This window comes from Pleurodeles waltl, chromosome 6 (assembly GCF_031143425.1).
Source record: "Pleurodeles waltl isolate 20211129_DDA chromosome 6, aPleWal1.hap1.20221129, whole genome shotgun sequence".
NCBI classification, from domain to species: Eukaryota; Metazoa; Chordata; class Amphibia; order Caudata; family Salamandridae; genus Pleurodeles; species Pleurodeles waltl.
Window position 1 is genome coordinate 1,148,199,110 of NC_090445.1, and position 19,600 is coordinate 1,148,218,709.

At 43.4% G+C, this 19,600-nt stretch overlaps 1 protein-coding gene across 2 annotated transcripts in view; it reads left to right on the forward strand.

The window, feature by feature from the left end:
* The window catches only part of SEC31B (SEC31 homolog B, COPII coat complex component), a 1,228,966-nt gene that overhangs the window by 347,207 nt on the left and 862,159 nt on the right, over positions 1 to 19,600 (forward strand). For both annotated transcript variants that reach the window (XM_069240364.1, XM_069240362.1), the window contains exon 11: positions 1,394 to 1,621. In XM_069240364.1, the coding sequence (XP_069096465.1) occupies positions 1,394 to 1,621 (228 nt within the window). The remainder of the gene's footprint in view (positions 1 to 1,393; positions 1,622 to 19,600) is intronic.

Here is a 19,600-nt window from a genome sequence, read left to right on the forward strand (position 1 = left end):
TGTGCATGATGGGATACAGGAAGACTTTACTTTCTTAAAGGCACAGCTCTATTTACATTCTGTATAATGGCAGCCTATGGGCTACACTGCCCTGCATAGTTTTATTCTCATGAGAGGTGTAAATAAAGTATGAGAATGTATTTTTTATTACATTTCTAGAATAAATAGGTATTTGAACGTGAATTTACACTACAGCTGTTTTCTTTTCAACAATTTGGCCTGTGTAGCTGTTAACATAGGCTGCATAGTGTTATTCTTAAGTGGTTTTTTGACAGACCCTTTTCAAAGGGCTGGTATTTGCACTTAAGAATCTACTTCACATCAGTTCTCCGGGGTCCCCGCAGGTGCGCGGAACTATTCAGTGCTTATGACTATCATGGAAATACCCCTACGAGAGAACTGGAGTTACAGGTAAGAAACCATTCCTTCCTGTCCCTCCTTCTTAGTATTAGTGAACGCTTCAGAGTCCATTTATTATAGTGGGATGCTCCTTAAGCAGGTACCTTGGCCAGCCACACCCGTGCCATTCCCTGCCTGATGAACAAGTAAAACTCCACAAGTCTTCAACAATAACTCAGTCAACCAGTGCCTGATGAATATGAGCTGACAACAACAAACCGCTAAGTTGGGCTGACCTTTTGCCCCTTTAACTCTGTTTAGATTGTTTTCTGCATGGGAGCTAACCTAAGCCAGAACTATTATTTTTCCCTGAGTATTTGAATCAGAATAATTCAGTTACTATTTATACTGCCTCATCTGGTGATTTTATGAGGTCTGTGAACTTGTCTTTAGGAAACTAAGGTGGTTGCTCTGCAAATTCTTGGGAGGAGACATGACTCTGGCCATAAATGGTGCACATTTATATTAGAAACCACATTACACTCATGGTAAGAAATGTGTTTGGGAGAGGCTACAGACATAACCCACAAGAGTAACCATAAATAATTTCCTATTCAAATTGAGGGCTGAGCCCTTAAAGATCCTAAGTCTTAAAATGTATCTGTAATGCAGTTCTGGTTAATAAAACAGCTTTGTCATTTTAAGAGCTACAGGTAAGATGAGACACTTTTACCCACAGTAATGATACTCAGTCTGTCGAATGTTGGAGGATGAATAGACCTCCCTTTTGTGCGAAAAAATCATTCTTGACAAACAGCAGATTGATAACCATTATGCCTTTCTGAGGGCAGAATAATGTCCATGGCTTTGAAGCTTTATATTTACCATTGGGATTTAATATATCATTGTTGACTAGCTGTCTCCAATTAGCTGTTCCTCATCCGTTCCCTGTGTATTCCGGTGTAATAATATTATTCACTGTCAGTCATTATAGCTACGTTCTCTTTATTCATGTTAAAATTTACGTCTTGATTTGTTTTCTCGTTTCTCATAGTTTGGAGGGAAATTAATCACCTTCCAGTCCCCCAAGCCCTTTCCTCAACAGACACTGCAGCCTTTCCGTCAAGTGTTTATCAGCCAAGTCGTCACTGAGGAAGAGTTCCTGTCACGATCAAGAGAACTACAGACTGCTCTGGTATCTGGAAACCTTCTCCGTTACTGCCAGAACAAAATTCAGGCTGCGCAATTGCAGCTTGACAGGAATATTTGGAACTTTTTGAAGGTAGTTAGATTAAAGGTTCCTAGGATCCATAAACAAGTCTTGACATATGTTCATTGTCTTAAACTTGATTGTTTACCTGTGTTTTACTAATTGTGTTGTATTGAAATGTATACAGTGGCCACAAATTTGGTACGCACAAGTAGTGAGTACTCTTTATTTTAATGTCTTTTACCACAGCAAGGAGGGGTGGCTCCTCCGTTAGGGCGGAGGAGCGTGGCTCCCCTAAACCGCCGCCAGCAGCAGAACCTGCAAAACCTTTAACAGGCAAAACAGTAATAAACCATGTATATTATTGTTTCAAAGAGGCTGGGCCACAGGGGTGACGAGCAGTGAGGGGAGTGCACTGTGCACTCCCCTCTGTGCGCAGGTATATTTGGCAGGCCTTGTCGGGCCGGCCAAACACAAATGTGCAGTAGGCTCTCTCACACAGTTGCTGGGCTGGAGAGAGCCTGTGCAGGCTCCCAGTCTGCTTGGGAGCGCCCTGGTTGGGCGCTCCCTGCCAATCCTGATGCTACTATGAGCAGCGTGAGAACTGGCTGCAGGGCAGGCTGGGAGTCTGTGCCTGCCTGCAGCGACGGAAGCAAGAGGAGCGGTGTGGAGAGCGGAGCAGGTAAGATGTCATTTAATTTTTTTATTAAAGTTTACCCCCTGCTGCCCCCAACCCCTCCCCCATGGGCCACACCTGCCCTGCCCCCGCCCCTTGTGACTAAAGCGAGCCTTTACTGACAGCAAGCAGTGTTACCCCTGAAAACTAAATCAAAACTAGCTTCTCAACTACAACTCCATTCTCCCACTGCTTTTTCCTACACCCTTTGGCATGTTGTATCTTCTTTGTGAGTAGGCCTTTCTCCACATTTATACCTTTGACATTTGTTAGTGAAACTTTGAGAGTAGTGTAGGTCTAAGACACTCAGCGGAACGTGTCTCATCTTTGTATTGTATAACTCAATTCCACACAGTGTGCATCTCTTGCTTTCACATAATATGTGTGCTGCAAAAGATCTTCAAATGGTTGCCTCAGAACACCTGACGGACCGTCGCACAAACACTCATTCAAGCGCGTCTGGTCCTTAGTAAGTAAACTTACAAGGGGACGTGTATAGGCAGATGAACCTTTTGGATCGCATGGAGTATCCTAGCTATGTATAATCGATGAACATCAATTATCAATTTAATCAATCAACAACCACTACTAGAATCATTAAGCATGAGACAATATATCAACTTTACATGAATACCCACAACTCAATTATATGTTTTATCAATTTTTATTTCCCTATTAGTTACAATGCTAGGTCATCAGGTTAGATCAACTTTATTCAATCAGCTCAAAATTAATTCTTGCGTTTTAATAGCAGTGTAAGCACAATCATTTTTATAAGTCCTTTACTCTAAACCCTTTTCTAATTTCTCTTTAATGCTTTTCTCCTATCATCAGTATGCCCTATAAAGCTCTTTTCTAAAGGTGTAAGCAAGCATGTGAGGTTATTGCGATGAGCATGAGCAGTTCCAAACGTTAGTGTTGGCACAAAGAATCCTCTAACTAGTACTATATCATGTTCTCTAGCTACTTTACTCAGATATCTAATAATAGGAACAAACGAAAACACAACATCATGATTGGAATAAAAATACTGTATATACACTCTTGGTTATAAAATCTTCTTAGTAGCAAACTACAGCTTATTCCATAGATTAAAGGAAGACTATGGTACGTAACCCCTTCTTCTACTGACGAAGTAATTGGCGTACACACAAGACAATTCCTTGCGTCCATTGTTTCAACATTCTCGCTCAGCAAGCGATAGAAAACGTTAAAAGAAAGCTCTCCTTGTGTGTTAATATAGTCATGCAGGTACTTCTCATCTAACTTAAACCTTTCTAAAGCTGTTAGTGTTGTAGTTTCAGGAGCAGAAGTAAAAGTAGCTATTTTCATATCATGAACTGACATTCCCACAATCATCACCATAAACATGATTCCACACATAACTGCCAATCCAACACTCATGAATCTACAGCGCCTAGCAATTTTATCTTGATTATTTAGCTCAGCCATGATCTGTAAAGAATCAGGAAGCAGAAGTAACTCATATAAAGTGCAATAAAAATCAGAAATTCTTCTCTCACAGTTCAGTTTCACATCCAGGAACCCTCTTCCTTTGTCAATATCGATTAGCAGCTTGTCACATCCGGTTTTCAGTGTCAAATCAAGTTATCAATGTCTCTTCCAGTATTTTCAAATGTCTTTTTTAGGGTTTTTCAGAATAGCTCAACAATTAAGCTTCCTTGTTCACCTTCAGGTTACATTAAAGTACTGACTCAGAACTTCTCTATCAAAACAAAAATGACATAAACTCGTGTTGCCATTCATTGGTAGTTCCATACGCCCATTCAGGACCTGCGTACCGTCGACTTGCTATTCTCTTTCTTTTCAACCTTCAATCACCACTTAATTCTTCTTCACTCAATTCTTCTTTTCTTGTAGTATACACTTCCTCCTCTATTGCTTCATTTATGACCAGTTCCTTTTTCTTCCCTATCTGCGATTCAGGCCAATTATCTCCTTTTCTTGTTCCTTCTGTTCATATTCTTCTCAAGATTGGACTTTTCTCCTTCTCTCTTTCTATGGTGTTCTCTCTTGATGGACCTGCAACGGGTTCAGGAGGAGTCGGATTACTTTGGCTTTGATCCGTCTCAACTCTTTCACCCTCTTGGTCTGGCACTTGCTCTTTCTGCTTTTCAGCGCCGTCTGCTTCTGGGAGAACTACTGCTGAGCTAGGCTCTCCTGGTGTATCCGTTGAGATTAGTTCTTGCTCACCCTCTTGTAATTCTTCACTTTCTACTCTTACAGGGGTAACAGAACCATCTTCCACGAACTCTGGTTGAACTTCGGGGTCTTTTGGCTCTTTTTCTGGCTCAGGTGCGGCGACCTGTTACACTGTTGTTGGTGCTTTCAACAACGCTTTTTCATGATCTGGTGGACATACCACTTTCTTTGTATCGCTCGCATGTATCCAATTTGGGAGTCCTGCATACTTTGCAGCTGTCGTAGTTAACACCACTTGGTAAGGACCCCTCCAACGTGGTTCCAAACAGGTCTTGCGAACATGCTTTCTGACAACGACCCAGTCACAGGCTCTCAGGTTGTGCCCTGGATCGTGGATGGGTTGCTGGGTGGTGGCTTGCACCTGCTGAGAGAAAGAGCGAACCACATCAGCCAGACCCTTGCAGTAGTCCAACACCATATCATCTGTAATATTCACAAGTGCATTGGCTGGAACCGCTGGTAATCTAATTTCTCTGCCCATGATGATTTCATGGGGCGACAGCCCTGTTTTCCTGTCAGGTGTGTTTCTCATTGACATCAACACCAAAGGAAATGCATCTGGCCATTTCAGATTCGTAGCTGCACACATCTTTGCAGTTCTTGATTTCAAGGTACCATTCAGCTGTTCCACCAGTCCTGATGCTTCAGGGCGGTAACTACAATACAACTTTTGTTTGATGTTTAGTGCTGCACATAAGCGTTTAATCACCTCGTTATTGAAGTGAGTTCCCCTATCTGATTCTAAACAGATCAGAAACCCGAAGCGTGGAATCAATTCCCTAAGTAACAAGTTTGCTACTGTGAGACTGTCATTTCTTCTTGTAGGGTATGCTTCAATCCCGTGACTAAAAACACACATGATCACCAACACATATTTCAGACCTCCACATGCAGGCATCTCAATGAAATCCAATTGCATTCTGCTGAATGGACCTCCTGCTCTTCCAATGTGGCTCAAATTCACCACTGTCCCTTTTCCCACATTTATTTGCTGACAAGTTATACAGTGATGACATACTGCCTCTGCTGCCTGCCTGAACGTAGGGTTAAACCAGTCAATCTTGAACAATCTAACCATGGCATCTCTCCCAATATGTGCCTATCCGTGATAGTAACGGGCCATTTGTGACAATAAACTATTGGGCAGGACCATCTGACCCTCCTCAGAAACCCAAATTTCATTGGGACGTTGAACACATTTTAACAACCCAGAGACGTTTGTCTTCCTTGTCAACATTATTCTGCAATGTTTTGAACTCTTCCAGAGTATCGATCACTTTCAATGCAAAACTTGTGCATGTACTGTCTTCTTCTGACATCAGTTCCCACTTGTCTTATATACAATTCAATGCACAAAACCTTGTGACTTGGTGTGAATATCAATTTCCCTGTGAGCTGTAATCATGTGCCTTTTGATGGGCACTGCATTTTACCACGGCTATTTCTTCAGGTAACTGTATTGCGTACAACAACTCCTTTATCTTGTCGCCATTTCCTATTGGTGTACCAGTAAAGGTCAGGAAACCTCTTTGCGACCACAATTGACCAAAATCATGAACAATTCCAAATCCATATTGGCTGTCAATATAGATTGTGACTCTCAGTCTTGCAGAAACATGGCATGCTGGAGTAAGAGCTACCAGTTCTGCCACTTGTGCATGTGTAGAATATACACCTCAAAGCCAGGAAGCTTCTAATGTGCCTGTGATTGTGTATACAGCATATCCTGCTCTTAATGTCCCTGTACCATCTCTGAGACATGAACCATCAACAAAGACAATTTGGTCATTTTCTTCCAATCGAGTATCTCTGATATCAGGCCTTGGTTTTGTACACAGATCAGCTACGGCAAGACAATCATGCTCGATGTCTTCCTCTGTCTCAATTTCAACAGTATCACGTGGAAGTAATGTTGCTGGGTTCAACACTGTACATCTTTTCAATGTTACATTTGGAGCACCTAGTATGCTCCTCTCATACCTTGTCAATCTTACACCAGTCAAATACTGCGTTTTGGTCCTTGTCAGTAAAATCTCAACAGAATGAGGAACCATTACCGTCAAAGGGTATCCCATCACTACTCCCTCACATTGAGAAAGACTTTGACCAACTGTGGCAACTGCCCGCAAACAGCCTGGTAAAGCTGCTGCGACTGGGTCCAAGGTAGCTGAAAAATTGGCTACTGGGCGATAAGCACCTTCATGGGCCTGTGTCAAAACAAAGAACAAGCATTACGTTCATGACAAAACAAAATGAATCACTTTGTAATCAGGCATTCCCAATGCTGGAGCTCTGCACAAACTGTCTCTCAACTCAGTGAATGCTTTCATCTGATTCTCTTCTAGAGTTATAGGATCTGTAACATCCTTGTGTGTCAGCTGCTACCATGGTTTGGCAATCTCAGCAAAATTTGGAATCCACTTTCGACAATAACCTACTATTCCCAGAAACATTCTGACATCTCTCTGTCAAGTCGGAGGACTTCTCTGCAGTATCATTGTAATTCTCTATAGAGATTCTCCTTGACCCCTTCTCAATCTGGTGTCCCAAGTATTTCACTGACGTCTGACAGTACTGCAATTTCAAAGGTGACACCTTATGTCCAGATTTTCCCAGATGATTTAACAGGGCAATCGAGTCATACTTGCACTCGTCTCTTGTCCTGGATGCAATCAGCAAGTCATCAATGTACTGCACTAGAGTGGATTGGTACGGTAGTTCCAATGACTCCAAATTATTTTTCAAGATCTGATTGAACAGAGACGGTGACTCCGTATACCCTTGTGTAAGCCTGCCCCAGCTGTAGACTCTGTCTATGAATTTGAAACTGACTATCCTCATGAAGAGGCACAGAAAAGAAAGCTTGTGACAAGTCAACCACTGTGAACCACTCAGCATCGCATGGAATCTGAAACAGTATCCCTGCTGGGTTCGGCACTACAGGACAACACTTGACCACCATGTCGTTCACTTTTCGCAAGTCCTGCACAATGCGCACTTTCCCACATGGCTTTTTAAGCCCAATATCGGTGAATTACATGGACTGGTCAATACTTCTTTCAAGACTCCTTGTTTTAGAAAATCTCCAATTATCTGCGTCACTTTCATCAGAACATCTTGTGCCATGTTATAGAAGCTGCGGAAACACTACATTTGGCTTCGAAGTAATCTTAATCTGCTCCACTCCCTTGATTAAACCCACTTCTTTACCTGTCAGATCCCACACATTCTCCTGTACTGTTCCCTGCAAGTCTGCATGCAATTCTTTCACAGTAAACATCGGAAAAAACTCAATCAATGGGTACTTTTCCTTAACGCTGTCAGTCTCAGTTTTAGGTGCCTGTTCTTCCTCATCATCGCTATTTGTCTGGACCCCTATTCCTGAATTTGAACACTAATTGAGCATCTGGTCTTGTACAACAAATCCCTTCCCAATAGAGATACTGGACTTGAGTCACAGACTACAAACTTATGCAGTCCCTGGAAGTTGCTAATCTCAACCTGTACTGGATCTGTGATCGGATTTGTCAACTATCTGTTTGCTACTCCCACAACCTGAACTGTTCTGCCTGAAAGAGGTAAGTTCAGAACTTCTGCACTTCTCACTGTAGAGCATGTAGCTCCTGTGTCCACTAAGAATGAGACTCTGTGACCCATCACCTTTACCTTCACAAAAGGTCCTCTCTGACCTACCTCTAAAGACGCTGCAAGCATGCATGGCTCTTCATCTGAACTAATACTCCTCCATTCATCGTTTATTTCATTCTCACTGTGTAATGGGAATTGGTGCACTGTGTCATTGCTTCTGTCTAGTCTCTGACCTGTGACCTGCGGAGTAAGCATCATCTGTTGCTGCTCCATCGGGGCTTGAGGCATCTGCATTTGCTGTCTAGGCACCATAGGAACCTGCTGCTGCATTGTTTGTAACTGTGTCAGTTGTGCACTCGGCATTTGCACCTGCTGCATGGGTTGAAAATTCTGCACTTGATTCTGCACATTCCGATTTAGTTCTCTATTTCTAGGGACTTTCACAGTTTGAAATGTATTGACATCACCACGTGCTGAACAACACCATCCTGCACCATCATTATACACTCCCGCTTCCAGTGTCCCACGTTCCCGCACAGATGACACAGTAACATCTTTTTCATCCCCTGCACATCAATTTGAACCACTACAGTACTCAAATCCGGACCACGATTCATGTTGACTCCACGACCCCTACCTCTCATCTGAGGTTGGAACATGACAGTTCCCTGCTGCTGCGCGGTATCTGTTGCATTAAGGCACCCTGCACTCCTGTCTGAGCTGCCTTGAATTGCATCACCATCGCCTTCAGCTTTTTCTGCTTCAGCTCAATCTCATCACTACAGTATTTTGCATACTGCAACACCTCATCAATCGGTTTCGCTTGCCAAAAAATCAAATGACTTTTTATCATCTGCCCTATTTCTGGTCTCGATCCTTAGAAGAACCTGAACACAAAGTGCAACATGTCTTTCGGCTCAATTGCATCTCTTCCACTGTATTCCTTGAACGCTTTCAACAATCTCTCATAATAGGTATGTATAGACTCTTTCGCCTCCTGCACTGTCCTGTCAATCCTCTGCCAAACAATATTTTTAGGCGAGATTCTCAATCACCTTGTAGTAATGTTTCATCACTTCAGGTGATGGTGCTCCTGTAACTCTATCTCTATCTGGTTCACTCGTTGGCCAATCCACTGCTCTCTTACATTCAACCCATAAGTCAGCTGGAAACACTACTTCCAACAAAGTGTTCAAGTCTTCCCACAGACATTTAGAAAGCTTCACAAGTCTATCTGTCTGCTGGTACCACTCAACCGGTTTCTCTCTTAGCTTTGGATAATCATTTGTGCATGATAGAATATCACTCCTGTGCCATGGAACATGAACAAACTGCCCTCCTGGAATTTCCCTCATTGGTAAAATTTTTACTGGATCCTTTTCTTTCTGAGCCTCTTCAGACCCTTCTTGTGAATCTCATTTTCATTTATCCTTCTTCTTTGCCCATCTGCCTTCTCACTTTTCTAATGCTCCCCAGATCTGGGCACTCTGCAATGATTCTTTAAGATGTGCCTTCATTCCTGCTGATCTCATATGCTCAAAATCCTTTACCTCAAAATCTAACCTGTAGCTTTGTTTCAAATGCTTTGTCTTCTCAATTTCTATGTCATGCTTATCTGCTAAGTCTGCCAATTTGTGGTGTATCTTGCCCACTTCTCTCGTAATCCTTGGACACAAATACCTCAGCTCTTCTTCCATATAGGATTCTAACCTGTTCACTCCCATCGTCCCTTCAACTAGCTTGGTTCGGTTTATCTGCTCTTCACCCTTGGAAGTGTTTCAAGGAGTATTCAAACTATCCAACCACTCATTCAATTGCTGTGCTGTCAATCCCTGCAATGCAATATTACTCGCACTCAGCAACGATACCTGCTGTACCACTGCACCTGGAGTCTGCGGTGTCAAAAGCATCAGGCTCTGACTTGCACTCGGGCCATTTACCGCATCTGGAAGTACAAGTGGACTAAGATACATTAATGGTCTAGATCCATGAAAGCTATGACCCGTAGACGATACCACCTGCACATGATCACTCACTTCTCTCCTCACGAGGCTCTGTGACATTTCACCCTGTTCTCCTGCAATTGTTTTCTTTTGCGCAAACAATGGGTACCGCTGGACCAACAGTAATCGGTAGCGATATGGCATCTGGTGCCGCTCTGACACTTTGTGGAAGGATTACTCCCATATTCTTATTCATTACTGGTGTCGCATCTGACTGTGTCCCCGTCATTGGTGTGAACTTCGGCAAACCCTTTGGCTGTGCCTGAAGCAACAACATTGGAGTCGGCTCAGTCTGAACTAGCATTAGCCTCTGAACCACTTGCTCCGTCGGCACCACTAAGTTCAACGTTGTCTCAAGAACTGGTACATCTGGATTATCCTTATCAATGGTGGGTGCATCTGCGCTTGGACTACCAAAGAAGTCATTCCATTAAGAGTACTCTGCACTACCCCTTGTATCTGTCCATTATCTGTCTGCACTGGTCCCACTGTTCCTGTCACTTGTGCTGGAGCAGTCGGAACAGAACTAGTACTTGGACCCCCTTCATGGGCCGCATACGGCGGAGGTCGATCCCTCAATATCTGTGCAATAAGATCCTCAACATCTGAGTCTTCTTCATCTACATAAGTCTTTTTCTTATTATTATCTCTTAACCCCTTTTTCACTCTTGTCATCATCCTCTTTTTCATCTGACTCATCTTCCGCTGCAATAGCAGGAAATAATCTAACACCCTGTAACGTTGTCATTCTCCACTTCTGTTACCAATCCCACCTTGCTTCTGCTAAGGATTTTTCTACTTTCTTATTCTCCTCTGGAACTTCATTTCTTGCTGCTGTCTAGCTACGAGTTCCCAAATCGCTAATGCCTCAAAATGTGCTGGTCTCAGAAGTGGCTTCGTCTCATATAATGTCATTCGCAACTGATTGAAAATTCTCAGTTTAAACATTCCATGTTCTGGAAACACTAAAGCTCCCTGTTTCTCTGTCAATTTGCACCACTGCTTTAACCATAGACATGGCTCAACACCTTGCTCCTCCATCACAATAAATGCCAGAGATTTCTCTGTTGGGGTTGGCTCCCCAACTGTTGGCTTAATGTAAGAATCACCCTTCATGGCGCTTCTGAATGCTTTGAAAAACTTCATTTTGCTATCTTTTGTGTATTCGATTCAATGAGGAAGTGACTTTTACTCCCAAGATTCCTTTCACTCGCTTACTCAACCAATTGTCTCTTACGGACGGCTGCCAATCCGCTCACGACTCTTCTTACTAACCAACCTATCCCAGCGTGGCTCACTCTGACGTCACACTCGCACACTGCAGCTGACAAAGTCTGGCGGCTTGTCCTAATCTTCAATTCACAAAACGAATGCAAAATTATTGCGAGCACTAACCAAAACCAATAACCAAAACCAATCAGCTGAATTACTGCAGGAAGGTACACAGCCGCTTCAGAGACCTTACGGATTTTCACTGATGGCCCTTTCGCTCATGCAGCTATTCCTCCTTCTCAGTCTCCCACATTTGCAAGCAAAATTCGACCCGCGAATTTCATTCTCAACTGATCATTGAGTCTGTCCTGGTGCAAATAGGACTCGCCAAATCTCAGTCGAAAAAATTTATTTTACTCGCTTAACTCACACACTGACTTGTTGACCACACCCGATCAACCTACTAAACCAGACAGATTACAACATATAACTAAGTGTCTTCTACACTTGTCAATATACTCCGGAGTCTTAGACCACGCACGGTCCGTACATCACCAACAACCACATGGACAATTTGTCAGCATAAAGTGCCACACACGTATGAAGTTCAACGATTTCCCTACTCTCATACTGCGGAGTACGCACACTCCTACTAAACCTCAACTGGAGTATACAAACTCCCTACTTTCCTCACATACATCACAGTTCACCTGCGATTTGCATAAGCCTTTTGAAAGTGCAATCCTACCACTCTCATACTATCACAAGAACGCAGAGAACATACCCATCTTTACTAGCAGGATCCAGGATCTGGGAAAGTCACTTCTGGGCTTAAGAGGACATCATCTTTGCTACAATTGCCATTTCAGAAAAACAAAATTCAAACCTCATAAAATGAACAACTAACCCTAACTTAAACTACCACTATAACCATCGGTCGTCACATAACTAGTTCTCCAAGGAAACGAACCATCAAGCTGCTACCAAAAACTGCAAGCACGCCTGGTACTTAGTAAGTAAACTTACAAGCGGACCCGTGTAGGCCGATGAACCTTTTGGATCGCATGGAGTATTCTAGCTATGTAGTAATCGATAAACTTCAATTATCAATGTAATCAATCAACAACCACTACTAGAATCATTAAGCATGAGACAATATATCAACATTACATGAATAACCACAACTCAATTATACGTTTTATCAATTTTTTTTTACCTTTTAGTTACAATGCTAGGTCATCAGGTTAGATCAACTTTATTCAATCAACTCAAAATTAATTCATTAATGACCACCAATAACATATTCTAATGAGAACTTGAGAAAACATATGCTCGAATGCTTCAGCATAAGCCAACAAAGATGAATATAACAGCATTAATAGCAGAGTTCAGCAATCAGTCCGTCAATCATTTGTCACTGTCAGAGTCACCCAAAGAACCCTTACCTAACCCAGATTAGCAGTTAGCATGTGGGACTTCATGCCAAAACAATTTAGAAAACATGAGTTTGGAAAACATCTAAGATAAAACTATAAAACAGCGCAGTTGGTACCTAGAAAGAAAGGCATAAACGTTACCAGTCTCATTATCATAGCTACCTATCCACGAAATGAATCAGCAACAAAGTCAGTCTTCGTCCTCAGGTCATCAATCGATCAGCAACGCATCAGGCTCTCAGGAGCATGAGCCCAATGACAGAATCTTGAACCGCGTCTCTTGAAGTCATCACCTTTCAACCCTCGAATCTCCCGCATCTGCCTAAATTCTGAAGTTTTAGCCCCTTCTCATTACTTTTTATTAGAGTTTTTCAGTCCATCCCCCTAATTCCTAATTGGTCAATCAGTCCTGCATTGGTGACTTTAACCAGTACTTTTTATCCTACATATCTATGAGTTCTAGTATTTCGTCTTTCTCAGTTCATGGATTGGTCCACTGTATGATGTCCTCATCATCCGGCTCTTCAGGTATCGAAAATGTTGCATGTTCCTCTTCAGTCAGTGCCTCTATTGTTCAAGTCCTGGGAAAGTACATTCAGCCTACTCCACACATAATTGTATCAAATTGACTTCATCATCTCCTGCCTGTCGGTACATTGCAGAAAATTCTAACTAAGGGCACAGTTCATGGTTGGTTCATAGGCACTAGCAACTTCTACAGGGTGCGTTTATTAATTCTGCTTCTGCATGAAGTCTGGCAAGTAGGCCACGGCTTAGGCTAAGTTAGCTTCTACGATATAATGCAAAACATAGGTTATACATCTCATTATGGCACATTACTACACCATTATTACACATTTTCATTATTTCGCGCTTTTTACATTCTTTTAGTACAAGTTCATATAAGTGGCTGACATATTCTGTGGGCACATTTTCCAAAAACATGCACATTAGTTTTCTCTACAATTAATTTCTCTATTAACTTTTATGAATCATAACATATACACATTTATTAATAATTACTAATTAGCATATCTGCGTCAACACTCATCACCAGCAGGCTGGACTATAGCCACGCACTCTGTGCCAGAATCTCCAAAGAACCCCTGCACAGGTTTCAGATCATCCAGAACACAGCCACAAGTCTCATACTCGACCTCCTACACCGCAGCCTCATCACATCACACCACACCTCAAGAAGCTTCACTGGCTCCCCACTCACAGTGCAGCCAATTCAGACTTCTCATGCACCCATACAAAGCCCTACACAACACAGGACCACAATATTTTAACTGCCACATACACTTTCACCAACCCTCCAGACAACACTCTGCCTCACTTCCACTCATTCCCTCATCTGCAAAAGAAAAACTGGAGTTCCCTCATTCTCCTTTATGCATCCAAGACGTGGAACAACACATCAGAGCCACCTCCTCATTTCTTTTGTTCCACAAGAAGCTGAACACCTGGCTTTTCATATAAGCACCTGTGACCATTCAAAGCGCAAGAAATCTTTCAATTTGCTAACGCACTCCACAACTTATAGTACCAATGTAGTATTGTGGGTGGCTGTTTCCAATTACCCACCATCAATTTGCTTTGCCAAGTAATAGGTGGTCCAGAAGTGCACTGCCTCTGCTAGTCACTGCCTAAGCCCTTGTATCTCTCAACTCCAGTATCATCAAAGCTGGTATGCTCAATACAGTAAATACTAATATGTCTTTAATATGGCTTCTGCTCGGTTTCTTTAAAAAGTTTTTGTTTGGGATACGTGTACCAATTGTGCCTCTTTCTATCCAACATCTCCGTCATTTGTGATACCTCTAGAAGCATGGGTTAAGTAAAAGTTGAACATGAGTTTGTAGAATTGCTATTTATGAATAATACTACTTTGACTCTTGAGGATATTTCGCTGTTGGTTTTCCCACTCATCATCCCTTTTCTCCCTATTGAGTGCATGTACACCTGACTGGGCCACTTCGATACTTCTCCACTCTTTTAGAAATATCTATATTTGGACATAGATCCCGTTGAAGTAGTACACGCACCACAGATTCGAATTACAGTGTTAAGCTTCTCTCTTTTGATAAAAGTACTAAGATTTGACATTAATAGAGAACTGCCTATTCCGTTTTAAACAAGGTTGTGCGTTAGGACTGGCTTGTATGATTCTTTTAAGAACCGTTGCGTTATATTCTGTAAATATTGTTTTGTTTTATTGGTTCAAAACTTGAAATAATTATCTAATTGAACTGAGACAGAGAATTATTAGAATATTCCTTCCAGTCCTTCTTTAAAGTTTTACTACTTAAAACTTTAACTCATTGAGTTCACAAGGCTCCTTGTGAAAAGTTTAGTTTGCCCCAATATCTTATGCATGATCATCACTGTGATGGCACAAAGGGCTCTCTGTTTTCAAAACAGCGCCCCCGCCCCCCCAAGCCTTAGACAGGCAATTCATTTTTTTCCTGGCAAACCCCCTAATAAACAGATAAAGGGCATCTCAAGGGTGAGACATCGAAGGCTGAAAAAACACTTAGTGAGGTGAAAGCCAGAGGTCCAGCAAGACTTTGTCATTCCATAAGCAGGCTGTTCTTCCTTGCCCTTAAAAGAGGTAGTTTTACTTTAGCACACACCCCATGCATGCACAAAAGCACAGCAGGGAGACACGCCTTCTTATACCTGGGCCCCAAAGCTTAGAATGACCTTCCATACCGCGTCAAAGGCTCCTGCTCTCTTATTGACTTGTGAAAGAAGCTGAAAAACTGGAAGTTTAAATAAGGTCCCAGGGCTGACCTCACATGCCTGCCACAAAGCGCCTGGATTCCCCTCACAGGTGATTGGCGCACTATAAAAACACCAATAACATGACATATCACCCGACCACTCAGTACAGACAGTGACCATTACGTCCTCTTTCAAGCATTCCTTCCCCTTCATCAAAAACAATTGAGAAAGATAAAGATGAGGTTAGGACTCTGTTTTACCACTTTAAATGCCTTACCACGGTTTCTGTGCATTGCAGTGCACAACTGTGCACCATTACTCTGTGTTAAGACATCCCTCCGAATCGAGCTTTAAAGTTTTAGTCTAAAATTGCATCATTGCACAGACAGTAACCGCTCAGTGCTGTATTTCAGCACTGTCAAAAGGTTCAATAGCTGCATTTTTTGACTGTTCTAGAACAGCTCCTTACTGAGGGGACTTTGAGTCTGTAAGTTATGTACATCGGACAGCTAGAGCTGTGAGGCAACCGTGCTATCCACAGAAGATATAGGTGTTCTGTTCCTTATGTGGTGATTTTAGGATTATAGTGAGTATAGAAATACTCGGGTTCATTCAAAAGATGTTGAAATTTATAGGTATTTGAACTTAGGGCTGACCTACCCTATTCTTTCTTTGACATTTGAATGCCTGCTTAGGAATCAAGCTGAAGCAGCAGTTTGTTAATTAATTAAAACTACCTTTATCTCCAATCCATGCAATCACTTGCCTGTTGGGGGCTGGATAAATTTCACAGGTGTGAGAACTGTACGAGCCAGCCTTGGTTATGCCCGTTTAAAGCTTGCACATTATTGCCAATAGGAACCTGGAGGAAATAGCTTTTTAACGTTCTTACTCCTATAGATAAGTACTTCTGTTAGTGTGTTAGAAACACAAAACGTCTTTTAGGGTTGGCCATAGTTATTTTATTCAGGAGATACAATTTCACCAGATAAATAACTGCTGTAGGAAAGTACCATCTTTCCTGGCATGTTACCCCCATATTTCACTGTTCTATATGTTGTATGTGTCACTGGGACCCTGCCAGCCAGGGCCCCAGTGCTCATAAGTGTGCCCTGTATGTGTTACCTGTGTTATGACTAACTGTCTCACTGAGGCTCTGCTATTCAGAACCTCAGTGGTTATGATCTCTCATTTTTTTCCAAATTGTCACTAACAGGCTAGTGATCAATTTCACCAATTTACATTGGCATACTGGAACACCCTTATAAATCCCTAGTATATGGTACTGAGGTACCCAGGGTATTGGGGTTCCAGGAGATCCCTATGGGCTGCAGCATTTCTTGTGCCACCCATAGGGAGATCTGAATATTCTTACACAGGCATGCCAGTGCAGCCTGAGTGAAATAACGTCCACGTTATTTCACAGCCATTTACCACTGCACTTAAGTAACTTATAAGTCACCTATATGTCTAACCTTTACCTGGTAAAGGTTGGGTGCTAAGTTACTTAGTGTGTGGGCACCCCGGCACTAGCCAAGGTGCTCCCACATTGTTCAGGACAAATTCCCCGGACTTTGTGAGTGCGGGGACACCATTACACGCGTGCACTATACATATGTCACGACATATGTGTAGCGTCACAATGGTAACTCCGAACATGGCCATGTAAGATGTCTAGGATCATGGAATTGTCACCCCAATGGCATTCTGGCATTGGGGAGACAATTCCATGATCCCCCGAGTCTCTAGCTCAGACCCAGGGACTGCCAAACTACCTTTCCCGGGGTTTCACTGCAGCTGCTGCTGCTGCCAACCCCTCAGACAGGTTTCTGCCCTCCTGGGGTCCAACCAGGCTTGGCCCAGGAAGGCAAACCAAAGGACTTCCTCAGAGAGAGGGTGTTACACCCTCTCCCTTTGGAAAATGGTGTCAGGGCTGGGGAGGAGTAGCCTCCCCCAGCCATCTGGAAATGCTTTGATGGGCACAGATGGTGCCCATCTCTGCATAAGCCAGTCTGCACCGATTCAGGGATCCCTCAGCCCTGCTCTGGCGTGAAACTGGACAAAGGAAAGGGGAGTGACCACTCCCCTGACCTGCACCTCCCCTGGGAGGTGCCCAGAGCTCCTCCAGTGTGCTCCAGACCTCTGCCATCTTGGAAACAGCGGTGCTGCTGGCACACTGGACTGCTCTGAGTGGCCAGTGCCAGCAGGTGACGTCAGAGACTCCTTCTGATAGGCTCCTTCAGGTGTTGCTAGCCTCTCCTCTCTCCTAGGTAGCCAAACCTCCTTTTCTGGCTATTTAGGGTCTCTGCTTTGGGGAATTCCTTAGATAACGAATGCAAGAGCTCATCAGAGTTCCTCTGCATCTCTCTCTTCACCTTCTGCCAAGGAATCGACAGCTAACCGCGCTGGAAGCCTGCAAAACTGCAACAAAGTAGCAAAGACGACTACTGCGACCTTGTAACGCTGATCCTGCCGCCTTCTCGACTGTTTTCCTGGTGGTGCATGCTGTGGGGGTAGTCTGCCTCCTCTCTGCACTAGAAGCTCCGAAGAAATCTTCCGTGGGTCGACTGAATCTTCCCCCTGCAACCGCAGGCACCAAAGAACTGCATCACCGGTCCTCTGGGTCTCCTCTCAGCACGACGAGCGAGGTCCCTTGAACTCAGCAACTCTGTCCAAGTGACTCCCACAGTCCAGTGACTCTTCAGTCCAAGTTTGGTGGAGGTAAGTCCTTGCCTCCCCACGCTAGACTGCATTGCAGGGAACCGCGTGTTTTGCAGCTACTCCGGCTCCTGTGCACTCTTCGAGGATTTCCTTTGTGCACAGCCAAGCCTGGGTCCCCGGCACTTTAACCTGCATTGCACGACCTCCTGAGTTGTCCTCCGGCTTCGTGGGACCCTCTTGTGCAACTTCGGGTGAGCTACGGTTCACTCCACTTTGTAGTGCCTGTTCTGGCACTTCTGCGGGTGCTGCTTGCTTCTGAGTGGGCTCTTTGTCTTGCTGGATGCCCCCTCTGTCTCCTCACGCAATTGGCGACATCCTGGTCCCTCCTGGGCCACAGCAGCATCCAAAAACCCTAACTGCGACCCTTGCAGCTAGCAAGGCTTGTTTGCGGTCTTTCTGCACGGAAACACTTCTGCACGACTCTTCACGATGTGGGACATCCATCCTCCAAAGGGGAAGTTTCTAGCCCTTGTCGTTCTTGGGGAATCCACAGCTTCTACCATCCGGTGGCAGCTTCTTTGCACCCACATTTCCTGGGCATTTGCCCACTCCCGACTTGATCGTGACTCTTGGACTTGGTCCCCTTGTTCCACAGGTACTCTCGTCAGGAAATCCATCGTTGTTGCATTGCTGGTGTTGTTGTTTCTGGCAGAATTCCCCTATCACAACTTCTGTGCTCTTTGGGGAACTTAGGTGCACTTTGCACCCACTGTTCAGGGTCTTGGGGTGGGCTATTTTTCTAACCCTCACTGTTTTCTTACAGTCCCAGCGACCCTCTACAAGGTCACATAGGTTTGGGGTCCATTCGTGGTTCGCATTCCACTTTTGGAGTATATGGTTTGTATTGCCCCTATCCCTATGTGCCCCCATTGCATTCTATTGTGACTATACATTGTTTGCACTGTTTTCTATCGCTATTACTGCATATTTTGGTATTGTGTACATATATCTTGTGTATATTTGCTATCCTCATACTGAGGGTACTCACTGAGATACTTTGGCATATTGTCATAAAAATAAAGTACCTTTATTTTTAGTATATCTGTGTATTGTGTTTTCTTATGATATTGTGCATATGACACTAGTGGTACTGTAGGAGCTTCACTCGTCTCCTAGTTCAGCCTAAGCTGCTCTGCTAAGCTACCTTTTCTATCAGCCTAAGCTGCTAGACACCCCTCTACACTAATAAGGGATACCTGGGCCTGGTGCAAGGTGTAAGTACCCCTTGGTACTCACTACAAGCCAGTCCAGCCTCCTACAACTGCTAACTGGCAGCCCCTCTGCTACCAAAACAAAACAATGTGTTTAATTACATATGTGCTTTTGGCTATAATTAGATGTCCAGATTTAAAGGATTTTTGTCAGCTCATTCTATCTTCATTCACAAGACATAAAGCATTGAATGTAAACTGCTAGCCTTGTGTTTTTTTTTTTGTCCTACGGCACTTGATCAACTCAGACCAAT